Source organism: Melitaea cinxia, chromosome 7, assembly GCF_905220565.1.
Source record: "Melitaea cinxia chromosome 7, ilMelCinx1.1, whole genome shotgun sequence".
In the NCBI taxonomy this organism is placed as follows: Eukaryota; Metazoa; Arthropoda; class Insecta; order Lepidoptera; family Nymphalidae; genus Melitaea; species Melitaea cinxia.
This window is the reverse complement of record NC_059400.1, coordinates 6,108,107-6,127,614: the sequence shown is the minus strand read 5'-3', so window position 1 is coordinate 6,127,614 and position 19,508 is coordinate 6,108,107. Positions and strand designations below refer to the sequence as shown.

Here is a 19,508-nt window from a genome sequence, read left to right as displayed (position 1 = left end):
TATACTTTATACTATGCTCTGTGGCGTTCATTCTTTCTATGGACCGGACTATAGTCACTACTCACTACTCACTTTACAAATATTGCATTACACATAACCCTTGTTGTGTAACTCGTGTTATTTAAATTAACATAATCATGTATATCGTGTCAAATATAGTAAAAGTTACTATTCCCAACTATTTAGCGAGCTTACCAATTCCCGATTCAATCGGTGGTTGGTTCCGACTTGGTGGTAAGCGTATTTTTCTTGTACACCTAATCAGCTAATTTAAAAAACTTATTTTAAATTATTATCAGAATAATGACTTCTATTATCAATTATTTTATTTGAATTTTAAATTACATCCTTTTACATTAAAAACATACTTACATTAGTTAAAACTGTTTTATAATAAAATTAATTAAATTAGGGATTATTTTTAAATATATTTTTATTATTGTTTACTTTATTAGTAAAGAAAAATATTTAGTTATATAAAAATTTGAATAAAATAACTTAAATTCCAGGTTGAATTGACAAGGCCAATGACATAGTTTCAAGTTATTGTTCTGTTTATAGCCTTATTCTTAGTAATGGTGTAACTAATTTATAACACGTTATAAAAAATAAGGTTTTGTTTTTACAAAAGATTAATATTAATTTTTTTATTTTATTTACAGTGCGTGATTGGCTAGCTCTAATCCCCCCAACTCTTGTTGTTGGTGGTATTTCTTATTACTCTTACCAGACTATAAAGAAAGCAAATGGTGCGAACATAGTTAATCCAAGCGTCAGAAAAGATATTCCAAAAGTCGTGGACTTTATTGACATAGAAGACATTACAGAAAAGGCATCCTTGTGTAGATGTTGGAGAAGCAAGAATGTGAGTAATATAAAATTAAAAAATAATCTAACTTGTGTAACTCATATCATTTTATAACCTTTTATAATCTGTTCAAATATTCCATACCAAAAAGCCTTCAAATCTTATTTTACAATAGCTTAATCAACAGATGTTGTTTTGTTTTACTACCAAAACAAATGCATAAAGATGTCTAAATCATTATTACAATGTCTAAATTTTTTAATTTTTCTCCTCAATTGTCTTGATTTTTCAGGCTGTAAGAACCTACCATAAAAATTAGAAACAAAAAAATCACTTGAATTGGTCCATTTATTATGGACTATAACATAAAATATGTCATGTGAAATTTTATTAAATTGCCCCCTCGCTTCCCATTTGTTACACTAAAGGCCTGTCTCATCAGTTGTGGATAACGCTATTTGCCTGTCATCTGTAACAGTTTACGACAGTAAAAAGATTATGATTAATTGTTTTTTTACCATCAAATTCTACTATATTTATGAGATATTTCTATTTGTATATATTAATCTTAAAGTTGCAGTTTATCAATTGAGGAGAAACGTAAAAAGGTAGAATAGGCCAGTGGGACCACTGTAAAAGACAATTTATATTGTCGTCCTTCAAATAGCATTTTCAAGAACTGGCTAAAACGGTCCCCGAGTCACACTTTTAACGACCCCTAACAAATTTTACTTCATAAACACGCTTCCCCCTTAAATTATTTTGTAATTAAAAATACGATACAGACATTATTAAATATGATTTTTTTTTACTGCAAAGATATAATTTATATAAATCATATATCTATAAATTGGCTTTAAGTACATAAGAATGACTTAATTGTTATGAAAAATGAACAAATTGCAAATGTCATATTTCCTTAGTACCCCCTTTCCCACGCGTCATATCTGGTCCTGTGACTAAGTCATGTCTCTCCGTTCTCCCTTATTTGCGAATTTATTATATGGACGACCTTAATCAAGTTTTGTACTAATCAACATATTTGGAGTCAGTTTTATTTAATTAATTTCTATTAAACTCAAACTTTAATTCTATGAAATGTGTTGACTTACTATACTTGTACTTACTTGTTTTATTACAGCGATAGATAAATTTACATATTGCCTCTTTAAAAAAGATACAGATAAAAATTCAGATGTTACATTATAAAAATTTTAGTATTATTTTTTCTTTAACAAGTATTTTTACGACGACACATTTGCGCAACGATCACAGCACTTTGTGACTGTTGGGCTAGTGGTAGTGGGTTCGATCCTCATTAGTATCGGCAATGTACATGTTTGCCGTGGTCTGGGTGTTTGTGCAGTCTTTGTGGGTCTCCCCACCGTGCCTTAGAGAGCACGTTAAGCCGTCGGTTCTGGTTGTTATCATGTACACCTGATAACGATTGTTACACGTAGTAGAGAATATATCCCCCAACCCACATTGGAGTAGCGTGGTGGATTAAGCTCTGATCCTTCTCCTGCATGGGGAATGAAGCCTATGCCCAGCAGTGGCATATTACAGCGGAAGTGTAGCTATTTTTATGCATGTGATAAGTATATGCAGGTGTCCTTGTTAGTTTTACGATTGTTAGTTTTTTAGATATCTCAAGTTGGCCTCACGTCTAAGCGTGTAAAACAGTGAGAATATTTATTTGACCTCATTTTGATGTGATTGTATTCAGTTGATAATTGTGTAAAAATATGGCATTATTGAATTATGTAATGATTAATTAAATCTCTTATATTAAATATCTTACTAATCTTACTATAACTATTTTGATTTATTTATCTTAAACAAAATGATTAACTAAAGGAAGAGAGATGATATAGAATCTTTATGGTTTTATTGTGTACATTAAAATGCTCTACATTACATGTTTATCATAAGTTGTATCATTCTTACACAATTGTATCCAAAACGACATCATATGCTATGCTGATAACAAATAATCTTTGATGACAGCTCATGGTTGGCGATTTTTTCCAAATCTGAGTTGGGGGATGGGTAACTACTACTGGACCTAGCCAAAGTCAAAACATCTTCTACTAGGTACTTTAGCCCATTCTTTGAACACTTCATATACAACAAAGTAGCTAAGTCATGAGATACTAAGCAATGCTTGGTTAACAAGGCATTATTAAAAACATAACCTGGTTGCTTTCACTATCATACGACGCCATCGTAAGCCTTTCGGTTCACTTGTATTAATCGTTTATTTTATTATGACTAGAAAAAGGTACATAGTAACACTGTAGTATTTATTAATATAGTAATTGGTATGTACCCATAGAATGTTACTATATAAGGTGTTCAACTTCTAACTGTGTTCTTTCAAATCGTGGGTTTTGTTGATGTAATAGATCACGTTCCGCGTGAAATAAAAAATCCTAGCCAATTTTTAAATTTAAATTGTTTAAATAGACGAGCTACTTTGATAGACTCGTTCCTTATAATACCTCTTCTTGGGCGCGTAAGCACGGCTATAATTTACAAAAAACAAATTCTATGACAAAAAGAAATTCTTTTCATAAGTAGTTCTTTATTATAGTTGTATGCTGCATTCAGTATTAATATTTCACTATAACGACGTTTATTAGAACTAACAAAAGTAGTATTGAACGGTTAAGTAGAATTATGTTGCCAGAGTAGCTCATATTCATGTCGTTAAGGCAAAAACCTACAGAACACCTAATGGAACGCAGTTACGGAGTCGCACGTCGATCAGTATATCTGTATATATCTCATATGTACTTATATAAAATTTAGAAAACAATATAAATAGCATAAGTACATTCATGGTTATCCGAGCATGTATAATGTTTTTTTTTTTTTTTTAAATCGTAATTGGTACCCACAGGATAGGCTTGCCTTGTCTAATGCTGCTAGATATTAGCTAACAATGTCAGTCTTGATTTCTGCTAATAAATATGTACCTATATATTTTGATATGATGCATTAAATGTAAGTGACAAATTTAAAACTTCTTATATATATATATATATATATATATATAAATAAGCGAAAGGTTACGCTTCAGCCTGTAATATCCCACTGCTGGGCATAGGCCTCTTTCCCCATGTAGGAGAAGGATCAGAGCTTAATCCACCACGCTGCTCCAATGCGGGTTGGCGGATATATTCCCTACTATGAGTAACGATCACTATCAGGTGTATATGATAACAACCGGGACCGACGGCTTAACGTGCTCTCCGAGGCACGGTGGGGAGACCCACAAGGACTGCACAAACACCCAGACCACGGCAAACACCTGTATGGCCAATACAAATGCTTGTCATGTGTGGGGATCGAACCCGCAACCGCCAGCGCAACAGGTACAATCCATGGCTGTGACCGTTGCGCCAACGCGGCGTCCATAGTTCCAAGCGAAAGGTTACTCATCACGAAATCTTGATTCATCTGACCAAAAAAACGTTATTGAAAAATCCTTTTTTTGCTTGCTTTTTTCGAAATATGGTTTGGCAAAAATCACACACGAAGCAGTCACACACATACGAAGATGTCGTATGTGTATTGCTGCTAGAGGTGGCTACGTTGAAAACTTATTATATAGTTTAAAAATATTAACTGATTTTACACTATGATCTCGTTCTTACTTAAAACTTTTCTTATCCAACTAACACGATAGGTTTCCAGCATTTTTTAATCATTAATTAGCCTTAGGAATGATAGAAATTGTTTTTTAATCAATTGACTAATTTTAAGAATTCTCCACCTTGCTCTCTTTGAAGACCGATTTTAGCCAAATTTTCCCAATTTAGTACGGCTTTTCTTTTGTTATTATGAAAGCTGAGAGTCTGGCGCATTTTTAAGATAAACTAAGAAATTATAAGGTCACCTGTTTAGATTTTTAATTTAAAGTTGAAAAGTTAAGTCCTATTTCACGAAACGTAATTTTTTGACTTTAGACCAACATTTTCATAATTTTCATCAAAGCGACGAAGCTGATTATTTTATGCATAAAAGTACGACTCATGTGAATTCAGTTGCAAAAAATAAAACTCTAAAAAATCTTTTACTTTTTTTTTAGAATTTTTTTAAGATGGTCAAGTCAACATTTCTCAAAAAAACGAAAAAAAATCATAACTCCTAAACGATAAAAAAATCGCGTAACATACATGGGGGTGATTTGGATACCCCACAACATACCGGACCAAAATTTTTTTTATGACGTCTACTGATCGGCCATCCTGTATATAAAAGAGAAAGATAACTGACTTACTCATCACGAGAACTCAAAAACTGTTGGAATTTAGTGTTGCCCAAATGCAAGAACAAGACGAGACTTAGCCAGTCTTGGTCTTGGTCTTGCGCCAATACACCTGGTCTTGGTCTTGGTCTTGGTCTTGCGCTCCCAGTCTTGGTCTTGGTCTTGGTCTTGCAGCAAGAGTCTTGCAAGTCTTGCAATTACCTATTAGTCTAATACTATTTATTAAAGTTTACTTTAAATCTTAGAAAAACGTATTAGAATTGGAACATTGTGAGCTTGAATTAACATAGCCATAGTAAAGATCAAGCAGATTAATAGTGTGAGTGTGTGATATTTGAACACTTTTTGCTATTTTTTCTTGTAAAAACTTAAGAAATATAATGACTAAATGTACAATAATAGTACCTAAGTACCTAATTAGTTTAAAACCATATAAGTAATCAATATTATAATATATATTACTAGAATGAATTAATATGACATCTACTACCTATCCTTACCATTTTATCCTAATCATAATACTACTTGCGTGATCAGTATAATGTATTCATTTTCATTCTAAGCACTCTGAAACTTATTTATTCTTTGGAACACCTGTAGGTACTCTTAAAATTCGAAATTATTTTGCATGAGTATACCTACGCCCTATGGCGGCAATCAAATAGTGTCAAATGTTATGATTTCGGCGTGGCGGCAACGATTGTTTTAGATTTCAAAAGAAGCCGCCGGCGCGTGTATCATAACCATGTACTTCCGAAAAGCGGCAAATTTCTTTGAGAAGTAAGTACAAAACCTTTGATGCCGCATTATCAAAGTGCCGATGGTTAAAACATAACTATGCATGCACTCAGTTTGATTTTAATAGATATTTTTTTATTCGCTATGTTTATGGTATTAGTCGTAATGCGCATAGGTCCAGTTTTTCATATTCTTTGATACAGTTTTTTGCGTCTCATAGAATTCCTAAGCGTACCTACCTATACACCGAACTGTTACACCTAACTACTCAGTGAAATAGCGCTAAGTCCTAGCTGCAAGACGCAAGAGTCTTGCAGGCTATGTCTTGTTCTTGCTCAAGTCTTGCACGGTCAGTCTTGGTCTTGGTCTTGCTAAAAATACGCGGTCTTGTTCTTGGTCTTGGTCTTGCAAAAACGCAAGAACAAGACCAAGACTGCAAGACCAAGACTGAATTTGGGCAACACTATTTTGGATGGTAGTAGACGTCCGCTAAGAACGGATTTTGCGATATTCCACCACTAAGGGGATTTAATTGGGGTTGATGAGGTTATTTATACTGCAGCCTGAAAATAAAACTAAAAATGTGGTGTATAGAGAGGTTTTATAAAAATAACTATTAAATTATACTAAATTGTGCCTTTTAAAAAGTTACTCAGTGTGATAAGTATTTCAAGTGACTGAAATAAAAAAATAATTCGCGTTAAACATCTTAAAAGTAATGCATATCTTCATAACCACGCGGACGTAGTCGCGGGCAACAGTTATCACTTCAGCCTGTAATATCCCACTGTTGGGCATAGGCCTCTTTCCCCATGTAGGAGAAGGATCAGAGCTTAATCCACCACGCTGCTCCAATGCGGGTTGGCGGATATATTCCCTACTATGAGTAACGATCGCTATCAGGTGTATATGATAACAACCGGGACCGACGGCTTAACGTGCTCTCCGAGGCACGGTGGGGAGACCCACAAGGACTGCACAAACACCCAGACCACGGCAAACACCTGTATGGCCAATACAAATGTTTGTGATGTGCGGGGATCGAACCCGCAACCGCCAGCACAACGGGTACAATCCATGGCTGTGACCGTTGCGCTAACGCGGCAACAGTTAGTGTATTATAAAACAAGGTCCCCAAAAGTGTATGTGATCGATTCCCTCAAAATCTACTGAACGGATTTTCATGCGGTTTGACCAATGGAGAAAGGGCTTCAAGAGGAGGGTTTACGGAACGACTAAGCCGATTTTGATAAGAGTTTCACTGGAAGTTTGCCGGGAAAACTTTGTGACACACTGATTTCAACGCGGGTGAAGCCGCGGGCACTGCTAGTCTTGTATGTTAGCAATTATCATTATTTAATTTAAGGATGATGAATATAAAAAATACATAATAATTAAAAAAATATATTTCAGTGGCCTTATTGTGATGGTAGCCATGGAGCTCATAACAAAGAAACTGGTGACAACACAGGCCCAGTGGTTGTCAGACACAAGGAAAATAAGTAAATTTTGTATAATTTTCAAGCAGGTATTAAGGTGGTGAATGGAAAAAAAAATATGTAAAAACGCTTCATGTAGAATTTGATAATAGTTGCTCTTATAAATTGCATTTGAAGTTGTAAAACAGCTCTGTTCTATTTTTGTAAATGTAATATATATTGTTTATTGTCATGAACCTTGCCTACTTTACCGATTTCAGTGGAGCAAAGAAAGAATAAATTATTATACAGCATTTAAAATTGTTAATAAAAATAAGAAAATATACCATTAAAATAAGTGTATTTTATTGACAAACTGATATGTATTTAATTTGTAACATTTTATATATTGATTATAAAAACTGTATCAGTTGCTTTGTTAATTATTGTTTTCTTTTTTGTCTTATGTAAGGAACATTGTTACCACAAATAAGCAATCACAATAAATATTTGAATTTCTCTTGCTTTTAATTCATTTTTTATTTAGTTACAAAAATCTATAGAAAATTATATTCACTCATAATCTTAATCATTAATCACATCACAGACTTGTTTTGTTCTAAATTAAAATAAATTACATTTAAACCACATGCCAATCACTAAAAGATACAAGATGACTAAGTAATTTCTGATAAATACAATTATGGCACAGGTTTTTCCTCTTCTTGAATATAAATTAATTTATTACAAATAACGACATATTTACCTATTTCTTCAAATTATATGTTGGCAACCCGAAAATTTTATAATGTAAAGTCGTAGCATTTATAGGTACAGTACCATTATTATCTTACGTACAAAGTATTTGAATCAATATAAGTGTAAACAAAAACATTGCAAGATATGTGGCTCAGATATTAGGTCATGCCTCTAAAAACAATTTTCCTTAACCAAATTCAGTCTTTTATTACTTCATAAAACTCCAAACCACGTCGTAACTTTCGATTCCCTTATGTCAATACTTGATAAGATAATCGACGCAAGGAACGCATTATCTTGACATGATCTTCACAACTGTAAAAAAAATCGCTATCAACAAAAATCAAACAGGCACAAACAAAAAATGAAGGATACTAAATGAAATTTTTTAAAACATATTTATATATATATAATATGTGTATTTTTTTTTTTAAGTCACGTACTACAATAGTTTTTTGTTTTCTTAAAATGTATACTTTACCTCTATTCTTGTTTCTGCGACGATTTCTTCATTCCTCAAAAGTTCGTGCTTAAGGCCATTTTTCTTTCTGTAAATAGAAATTTTTAATTGAGATTTATCTTGAAATTTCAGTTATAAAGGTGTAATAATAAAAGTATGGAATTAAAATGAATTACGGATTATCTGCTTGTCTTAATCTGGAAACTACCTAGATCTCAAACATACTTATGTCTATCAAGTTACCTTTTGTCTAATGTATAATTGTATTGTTGTTGCTTTGCATTGGTTTATTATCTTTAGCATGAAAAAGACACAGTTCCAAGCTCAAAGTAATTTATTGTTAGAAATATAACTAATTTCAAGGTTGTAATTACAAGCAATTACCTACTTGTAATTGCGTAAAAGGACTAAAGATTTATTGAAAACATTTTATTTCTGCCGGCAGGTGATGCATAGATTCCGAGGAACATTATGGTGACGAAAATATTTTTATACCTATAGGAGATGCTTTTAACTATTATTGAACCTTTACATTTGTTGATTACTTTATATATTTTTAAGTTTTTATTGCTGGTTAACTGTATGCAGTGCCTAAAATTAAAAGACTTCAAATAGGTAGGTATAGGGAAAGAAATAGGGGGGGAGGAAAAGAATAAAAATATTAAGATTATATATATATGGATAAATTATTGGAATAAATGATGCAATCATACAAAGGCCTGACGCGAATGAACTATAAGTTCTATTTGTAACGGTAAATACAAATAAATTTGTTAATAATGTTAATATTTTTATTAGAAATTCGGTAATAATTAGTATGAGGGAAATATAATAGCACCAAGTCGTTTGATTCCCACTTCTGCGTTGTACAATGCGTTTCCGTCCCACTTGACCGCTTCCTACGCAGCCGCGCAGCCAGCGGGAATGTATCAAATTACCTCACACAATGCTCGAGCTGCGATTTCGTGCTCGCCGAGAAGCCGTAAAAGAAATGTCCCACCAAGGCTAATAAAAAACTTTTAAAAAATATGGACACAGCTATAATGGGAACCCCTGAAGCGATTTATATTGTGGTGCTTTATTTGTGTAGGTCGATGATGCTGTTTATATTTGGAATACATAAATTGGATACATAACTTAGATCATTGCGAGATTATATTCATATCGTAAAAGTCATTGTGTCTTTATATTTATTTTCAAGAGGACATGGTTTTAAAAGTCGGCGACAGCCATAATGTTAAATGTGCTCGCAAACGAAAAAAAAACCGACTTCAATTACATCGACCAGTAATACAACGTAAGTAGACGAAATAATTGTGTTTGCAGGCAAACGAAAAAACCGACTTCAATTATATCGACAAGTAATACAACGTAGGTAGACGAAAAATTAGTCAAGTAAATACGAATTATCAAAGATTACTCCAAAAGTTGTAATCAGATCTCGATGAAATTTAACCACATCATGTGACCACATGATAAATTAAAAATCATTAAAATCGGTACACCTAGTAAAAAGTTATGCAGATTTTCGAGAGTTTCCCTCGATTTCTCTGGGATCCTTTCATCAGATCCGGTACCACACCGGCGATTTCTTTTTTCTAACAAAATAATATATATACGGTCGAATTGAGTAACCTCCTCCTTTTTTTAAAGTCGATTAAAAATAGTCTAGTAAATACGCGCTATCAAAGTTTACTCAGCAGATATCGATCAAATTTAAATAAGACTACATAACAAGCGTTAGCTTTCGATTAAAGTAAGAATCATCAAAATCGATAAACCCAGTGAAAAGTTATGTGGTTTAATACAACGTCGGGTGACGAAAAAGCAGTCAAGTAAATCCGCATTATTAGTTATAGCTCGAAAAGTACTCGTTAGATGTCAATTAAATTTAAAAGGTACCACATAACACACAACACCTTTCGATTAAAAAAAAATCAACCCACTCAAAGGTTCTGAGGTAACATACATAAAAAAATACAATCGAATTGAGGACCTCCTCCTTTTTGAATGTCGGTTAAAAATAAATAAACTTATTAATAGACATATGAAAGTATTTTTATCTGTTACTAAAAATACTTCCCTATTATTCAATTGTTGTTACTCACATGTATATCCGTCTCCACAGAATGAGAGCGGAGTAAGCGAGGACGACGATGCTGCAGGTGACCGCAACCATGATGCCTGCAGCGGTGCCAATGGGCTCCCCGCGCATTCCCGCGTATCTTCTCTGAGAATCTTTGATCACCGGTTCCTCTTCTATACAAAATTTACAGGAAAATTGTTACACCATATCACATTTCTTATAACAAAAGTGTACCTACGGTAAATTTTTTAGGAAGAATATATTAATGAATGAATAAATTATTGAATTACATAATGATACTTTTTAAGCAAAGGCTTAAAACGGTGTCATGTAAATAAAAAAAAAAATATATATATATATATATATTACCAGAGCAGTCTGGCGATTTCTACTACAATTTTATGTTTTGGTGGATCAGGAAGAAAATATTAGTCGTATAAATTTTATGTGAATAAAAAACAGCAAATTTGTTAGTAACAAAATGATTCGATATAATTTTGTAATTCAGTGTCAGTGTTCAGTGTACCTTGGAGGAACTCTGCTTGTGAATCAGGTACAACCGGTACGTCGACTCTACCTTCTTCAGCATCTTCAGGAAATGTTGGCAAAACAATATGTTCGGGCATGTCATCTTTTGAATGCAGCATGTCAAATACCTCAGATCTGACAAAGTTATTAAATTAGTTTCCTTATGTGGTCTGATGGGATTTTGTTTTCGTTTAAGTTTCGAATAGTGGCGATTGTTCTGTAGGTTATACGTTTATAGAGCACATTTTTGTTTCTTTTCAGGTAAAGTGAATTATTAAAACTATAGTGTCTGTGTATTTGAATTTCGTAACCCATGAGAGAGCTCACAAAATTCTGCTAAGTACTACTTAATTGTTAGCACAAATAATGGCTACACAATTAATTTATCTACATGTCAAACTCTATCTTGTCGCTTGTCTCTTATTAAATGGATATTATGATAAAAGATAGGATTGAAATTTTCCCAGGATACGTATCAAACAATCTAACAAAAAAGCATACGCAAGTTGCCAATTTAGTTACCACAGGTATTTTTTGTTTACGTTTTTTTTTTCATTTTGCTCTACAGCTAGTAACAAAAAAATACTAGTGACGAATTTATTATTTTTACAGGGTACACTGTATAATAAATTGCTCACGTTATAAATACCCTGCTGAAATTTCCAAATAAAAAACGATGATTTCTATGGGAAATTATTGTAAACTATTGTGTGTTTGAAACAGGGATTCCAAAATTTACATACAATTTTTATCTGGGTTATTTGAGTTCCAGATAGATCTATCCCCTACCTTCCTCCTTACTTTAAAATAATTTTTGTCAATAATATATATAATTTTAGAACTAGAAACCTGCTTACTTTTATTTCAAAATAGTAGGTTAAGTAATAGTAGGTAGATGTAATAGTAATGTAACTTTTTAAATTCATTTTGATTGTTTTTGGATATCAACATACGTCGGTACTAGTTTTTTTTTCAATGTGATGTTTAATAAATTCTAATTGAACCGTTACACATACGCTGGTACCTACACTAATGTGTGGGTGCATTTGTACAGTTGTAAATCTCGTGAGAACTTCCAGTGTATAATGTTATAAAAAATTTGAATAGCCTCCCGCGTTTTTATCACAAATCTATGTGTGTGTGCGTGTATCACGGTTTTATTTGAAACTACGCAATCTTTAACCGATAAAAGTCTGAAGCAGTCATTTACATTCGGCTTTTATTGTGGCTTTTTATTAATAGTAATGTTTGTTAAGAAGTTGCTTTCATAATTTTAGAAGTCTATAAATAACACTCACCTACTAACTCCATCTTTGTCGTCCACCAGAAGTTTTAGGAGCGTGGCATTTGCCTCCAAAGTCTTGTACCGGCTGTTGTCCTCTACTTCTTTCATAAGGTTGGGCGGTATTACATCTTGTATTATGGGGTCTGGCAATGAACTTTGACTCTGACATGGTGCTGTACCTATAAAATGAATACGTTAGCTTAGAAATCTCCAGTTATAATGTTATTAATTATTATTGTAGTAATAATATATAACTATTAAATTAGTTATAGATAAGGTATGTCGTATAAAAGGTTAGGTTGAAATGAAATTTTATTTTACGATTTTATATAAAGAGAAAAAACAAGATAAATTTTGTTTTAGATTTTTATTTAAATTAAAGAGAAGTATCTAAGTTAGCTCGCATGTAACCAGTAAGTTAGTAGTTGTGTTTATTAAAACTAATATTGACTAAAAGTAAAGTAAAAGTTGACTCAAGTACGAGACGAAACGACGAAGGCTTGTCTTGTCCATAAATAAATATTATTGATAACGAAGAATCCAATATTTCAATTAGTGGGTCAGGCATATCTTTACTGTGTGCTTAACGGTTCTTTAAACCCGGTTCTCTTCAATCTTATGAAAATTTTAATTTACGCCTTAAATCCGAGTTAAAAGTTGTGACTCATCAGTATACACAGATCTAAGATAAGGTAACCTCATAATTTTAAAGTGAAAGCCAGACAACTAGACAAATGGACTACCTAGATCTTTTATTTATGCCTAAACAAGCTGTCGTGATGGTGTAATATGCATGAGTATTTAAGGTGTGTTAATTGGTCAAACTATCCTTAGTGAATACTTGATTACTTTGCTAAGTAGTTTATTTAATTATTCCAACATAATTTTGTACATGCTATAAATAAATAAAAAATCTTTTACAAGGTACGTTATTATAAAACATACGAAAATAGTAAATACGCTGTTTCAAATTTAGAGACTAGAGACTCCAAGCATAGCCCGTTCCATTGCATGTTGAGCGACTTTAAGCTCGTGGACTAGTCTCTTCGTCAGTGTCCACTGCCCAACACCGTATATTAAATAGGCAGGACGCTTTGATGGAAGACTTATGTCTTTTAGCATTGCTGAATCTTCAAAGTAAAGACTCGACGAAGCTAGCCAAACACTGCCCAGCCCAACCGAATCCTCCTATCGGTCTCCTTCTCGAAGTTGTTTCGGCCTAGTTGAATGGTATGGCATAGGAAGACAATAATCCTGAACAACTTCGACAAGGGTGTCTTCGACCGATATCGATCTCGACATGACTTGTTTGTTAAACATAGCTTTCGTTTGTTCATGAGTTTTTAATGCTAACTTAATTTATTAGTGCAGTAACTAACTATAACTTTGAAATTTAATATGTAGTCTTGAAAAGGCTTTGTTTTAAACAAGGGGAGCAATAATCGCATTACTGCGTCTTGTCCCGTTTGTTTGTCGCCGCAGCTGCCGGAAAAGCTGCCTAGCAGTTTCCGTGCACGATCTGATTAAAATCAGATTATCTATATACAATCTGATGCTGTATCAATAACATTTATCCATAAAAGTACTAACAACTTCATACACGGCAGCTGTATGTTTAATATATTAGGTACCTACTGTACCTTATTATACTTATCTTTATTTAGAATTGCAAATGGCATACATTTAAAACCAATAACATTAATTGCATATTAAAAATCTATGCTCTTGTTATGTTCTTTACTGTAATAGTAAGAAAACTGGTTTACCATACAAATATTTCGTTACACTTATCTATTACAGACAATTTAAATGCCTTAAAAATCTTCCTTATCCGCCTGTACCTAAATTGGTTAAGTGCTCAGTTATCTTGAATTGTTTAAACAGCCGAAACGTTACAAAGTAGCTATAGTTCACTACAAGTTTGAAAGTATTAGACAACTTGGAATGAAAGGCAAAAAAAAAGCAATGCTTTTATAACAAAATTATGTTTTTTTTCTGTAAAAGTTTATACAATATTGAAAACATTGTTTCTATGCGAATGTACTATAACTACCTTTTCAAACGAAGACATGTACGTAACATATCAACGTGATGCTTAAATAAGTGAATTCAAACCAGTTATAGTCCGGAATATACTAAGAACATTACCATGTTTCGGAAAAGGCATCTGGCTCCTATAGTGAAAATTATGTTCTGCTCTTTGTCTTCAACGTATGTACGTAACGTATAAGCATTTATTTACTTATAAAACATTTTATAAAGTCTGTTTCCCTTGCCGAGCAAATATTTTTTTTTTGCTATGAAGAGAAGAGTTGAATTTTATTCGCCACGCGATTTATAATACTACTATATTTTCCTAAACTACTCAGCACGGCACGAATAATAAGACACATTTAGCACAAGGAAACTAAATAGCGCCAGCCCGGTATTTTAATTTGAACTTGACCTTCTGGTGACGTGTTCTATCATCTTGGTTCTAGCATTTATTATTTTATTAATGAAGGAAAATTATAAATTTCTAAGGCGAATTGATACTGATTTACAGTTTTTTTTATTATTTTATAATAAATTTAATTACTTCAGGTTTTACTGTTCCGAAGATAAACTGATACAAAGCTATAAGTTTATAATCATCATCATCATTTCAGCCTATCACAGTCCACTGCTGGACATAGGCCTCCACTTAACTAGTTCACGCCAAAAAATGGCGTGAACTCGTGTGTTCATAGTCACTACGCTGGGCAGGTGGGTTGGTGACCGCAGGGCTGGCTTTGTCGTACCGAAGATGCTGCTGCCCGTCTTCGGCCTGTGTATTTCAAGTTGGATGGTTATCCCGCCATCGGTCGGCTTTATAAGTTCCAAGGTGGTAGTGGAATTGTGTTACCTATACCTTAGTCGCCTCTTACGACACCCACGGGAAGAGAGGGGGTGGTTATATTCTTTACTACCGTATCCACACAGCGTACACAGTTTATAAGTGTGAATATATTGTCAACGAAAGTGGTCAAGTTTTCTCATCGGGTCAACATTTTTATTCCACTTAAAAGTATCCAAGCTCATACATATAACATCAAGTAATGTTAAATGTATAAGAGCTCTCACGTGCAAAGGAGAAAGGTAGCTCGAGTGGTGTTGCGAACAATAATGACTGATTGGTCTTTCAACGTTTACTACGAATATAAGATTGCAATGAAATGTTATCGATAACCATAAAAATTACTTTCACATTATAATTTATCTTATTTTTGTGTTCAATAAAATCTGTTTTGTCCAGCGAACCTAAGTTATATTACACATGATATATTTTATAACACTACAAACTTTATATATTTATAAGTACAGGTGTATATATTGAATTATCCCAGTGAAACAGTATACTAATATGGATTCGAAGGTGACTGTGAGTACTTTCAGTCACGTATAAGCACTCATTTAGGACACGAGAACCTTGGTGACGCTGGTGATTGGTTAGCAACTTTTTTCCTTTTTATACACACAGCCAATTTTGTAATATTCTTGTAAAAATGATGTTGACGAATATATTTAGTCTACCCCGTTGGCGCAATTTGCACTGACCCTATTTTTTGCTCCGGGTGTTGTGGATTCGATTCCTGACTCGAGTCTGTATGTAACATATTATTTGTATGTATTTATAGAATTTTTTTTTAGTAAAAAAGCATTAAACGGCTTACTTTAGGAACAGGCGATGTTTGTATGTTACGCACTTCAGCCTGTAATATTCCACAGCTGGGCATTGGCCTCTTTCTCCATAATGCGGGTTGGCGGTTATATTCCCTACTACGAGTAACGATCGCTGTCAGGTGTACATATATAAAATATATATATACATTTGTAGTTTAAGGATTATTTCTTTATCTTTACGTAAATATTATTGGACTTAATTATGATCGAATAGGTATTAAAACTTCTACAAGGATCAAATGATTTCTTAAATAACCTAATTTTTTCTTTTAAACTTGATATTATTTAACAAACTAAGTCTTCGAAATGACTGGTCACCTTTCTAAAGGTAAAGTAATACGCTTGCGATGCGAAAGGTCGTTCTAAGGTAAATGAGTAAATCATCATGTTCATTCATGGACGTAATATACGTATGACGCATAAAATTATACTCACAAGTAAAAAGAATACGACAGACAATATTCTTAAATAAGGCTTAATCATCAAAAGGAATGATGTACCAATATGTATTTTTTGTTTCCGAGCAATGAATCGTCAAAATCATTCTGACTCACGCCCACGATCTCACCTGATTCTAAGAAAATGTTAGTGTCATTATAATTAAGTTGCAATTAGATTGTACTGGTGACCTGCAGTGAATAATAACGTTTCTCAGTCGGAAAATCGCTTTATTGAACGGGATGTGATGTAACTACGTGCTAACTAATGAATATTAAAATAAAAATCTATAAATGTCCGGATCAGTGATTTCCATTCATCATCTTATTGGACGTATGTAGTTAGGTTTAATATAATCTAAGTTTCTTTACATATCTAGATGAAGTATAATTTATATTGTATATTTATTGAAATCGATTGAAAGATTTTACATTAATTTATAGTAACTGTTTTGAATTTAGTACCCTTGTGTAGGTATAATTAGTTCATGTAGAGTTTTAATTTTATTATTGGTTAAAGGTACGAGTTTAATGTTTTTAGTTTCGTAAATATGATTGACCTTTAAGAAGTAATCTCTTTTTCTTAACGGCTAGAACTACCTACACAGCAAACAATCTTCAGGTTGTAGTTCTTTATTTACATACTCTTTTATTTTTAATTGCTCTATTACACAACTATAAGATGTCATACTAAGAGGTCTTCCAATTTTGAGTCATTAAAGACATAACTGGTTTTCCACTAAAATAACACATTATAATTCGTTTGTTCCTAATTCTTAAAGATAACGTTGTTTGTTTTAACTTTTTACTAAATGTTTAATATTGTTTGTCTATGAATTAGTAACAAAAATAACATATAACATTATTATATGTTTCGATTTTTGTAACACGTGCCATATATGGGTTTGTAGCCTTAGGTACAAAGGTGTTAATACTAAAAGTATACCGATTCTTGTTGTTGAAAAACTTAAGATTACACAATAATAATTATGAAAATGTAGGTATACAAGAACTTGTGGAATATTTAAGGATGATATTTTGTCTTACAAGATAAGAACTGTAAAACAAGCTGGTAAGTTGAAATTACTTTTTATAAGAAATATTATGTGTGGCAATGCACTGGTTCTTATTTAGATGCTAATCGTGAGATTACATCGGCAATGGGAAGTAATAAAATATTATTCGCTATTAGCAAACATCTGACACGAATGACGAATAAGCAAATGGACCTATTTCTTTATGTTAACTACAACGATGTTTATCCACATTTATCAGGTGATTTCTTGTGTGTTTAGAATCAACATTTATATTTGAATAACTTTTCGTAACAATATTATACATATTGTAGGCGTATATTTTTCTTTTAAAAACGTTCAGTTAAATACGTTTACTATTAAAATATCATTATTGAAATGCGGACAACTAAGTACTTAAATACTTAACAACAAAATAAGTAATCGACTCACCTAAAACAGCCACAATCACCACACACAAGAACTCGTATTGGGCCATGAGTCACTGGGGACCTGGAAACAATAATATGATTACAACAAACTAACCCGTTTGTAAATAGCAATTAAACTTTCAAAGTCATAGTAAAAGTTGTGCAAAACGTTGTTTGATCCAATCATAGATGCCAATTAAAATCGCACGAAACTGTTTTAAGACAATAAGCTTAAAAACTCTTGATTGGTTTTGAAAAAAATTAGTTTTTATAAAGTTTGATAGTAATTTATCTTTTATTTGTTTAAAAATAATAACGTTTAACATAATACTCGTATATGACATTGTCTTGGAAAAATAATTACTTACAAGTAAAGAAATTGATGGTGTGTATTGGAATAAAGTAATCTTATAAAAACTATTTCCTTATATGAAGATATACATAAAACAAGAGCCAGCAATATTATAAGAACAATATAATATTTTGACGTAATAATGTAATCATTAGATGACGAGTTACGAGTTGGTCTGTTGTTGATGATAGATATTTCACTTAGGATAATGATAAAAACAGAAAAATATTTTATATGTTCTTTTGAATTACAAATAATTGATATCGTCAAAGATAAGATAGTAATTATAAAGTAAGTAATTTATTTTTTGCCAATTTATTCAAATTGTGTTTCAATAAGATTTCATTTTTTGTCCACGAGAAATATACCTAACATCGCTTTTCAATTGCATAAAAAGCAACTTGAAAATTTACAACAATTATGGATATAAATAATATCATAGATATGTATATTATATTAAAATAATATATCTTATAGCATAAAAATTAATTGTCATATCAACGCCGTTTGAACATCAATATAACATAATTAACATAATCATATTAAAGAAATCAATATATTTATCTAAATTAGTGTCGCCCAGTGGTCGAAATTCGACTATAATTAATTTAAATTATAAAAAAGATTATTAAGGTACTAAACAAGTGTAAGGTACAAAAAAGTGTACAGGTATATGTGTGTGTGTTTGTCAAATACATGGTAGTGTGTGTAATGTTTATTTTTATTGATTTAATATATTTTTATGCATAATTTAAAGAAAATATTAGCATTCTGCTCTTCTTTTCTATATCAACTATACCTAAGTGTGCGAAATTTCGTACTCCTCCGTCCGCGCAACTTTCGTAAAAAGGGGTACAAAGTTTTTGCTTCACGTATTATATAGATGAAATGCATGTATTTTGAACATAAATACGAAACTATTTTGTTAAAAATCAGTTTTGTGTAATTGTAAACAAAACTCTAAACGCGGAAGTGTCTTTATTCTTTGCTTATTTGCTTATCCATTTTAATTGCCCTTAGTACCTGTTAATTTACTTGTTTGTTTGATTGAGAGTTTGAGCAATTTTTCTTACATCGTAAAACTATTATGCTGTATGACAAATAACGAATCCTTTCTCTATGGAATAGGTATATTGAGATGTCTAGTAATAAATAATTGATCTTTTAAATTAAATGAGTTATCACAATACATTGTTTACCAATATCGAGAATCAATAT

At 32.2% G+C, this 19,508-nt stretch overlaps 2 protein-coding genes across 2 annotated transcripts; one reads left to right on the top strand and one right to left on the bottom strand.

The window, feature by feature from the left end:
• Positions 1 to 15: 15 nt before the first annotated feature.
• LOC123655267 (CDGSH iron-sulfur domain-containing protein 2 homolog) lies at positions 16 to 7,592 on the top strand. Its single transcript, XM_045591083.1, has 3 exons — positions 16 to 234; positions 663 to 865; positions 7,233 to 7,592. Exons 1-3 carry the CDS (start codon positions 138 to 140, stop codon positions 7,323 to 7,325), a joined length of 393 nt encoding a protein of 130 aa, XP_045447039.1. The 5' UTR covers positions 16 to 137; the 3' UTR covers positions 7,326 to 7,592.
• Positions 7,593 to 7,742: 150 nt separating this feature from the next.
• LOC123655266 lies at positions 7,743 to 18,020 on the bottom strand. The gene is made up of 6 exons (XM_045591082.1): positions 17,961 to 18,020; positions 12,369 to 12,534; positions 11,069 to 11,205; positions 10,565 to 10,715; positions 8,478 to 8,544; positions 7,743 to 8,311 (listed from the first exon to the last, which is right to left on the bottom strand). The coding sequence occupies exons 1-6, from the start codon at positions 18,004 to 18,006 to the stop codon at positions 8,306 to 8,308; spliced, it is 573 nt and encodes a 190-aa protein (XP_045447038.1). The 5' UTR covers positions 18,007 to 18,020; the 3' UTR covers positions 7,743 to 8,305.
• Between the last annotated feature and the right edge of the window lie 1,488 nt (positions 18,021 to 19,508).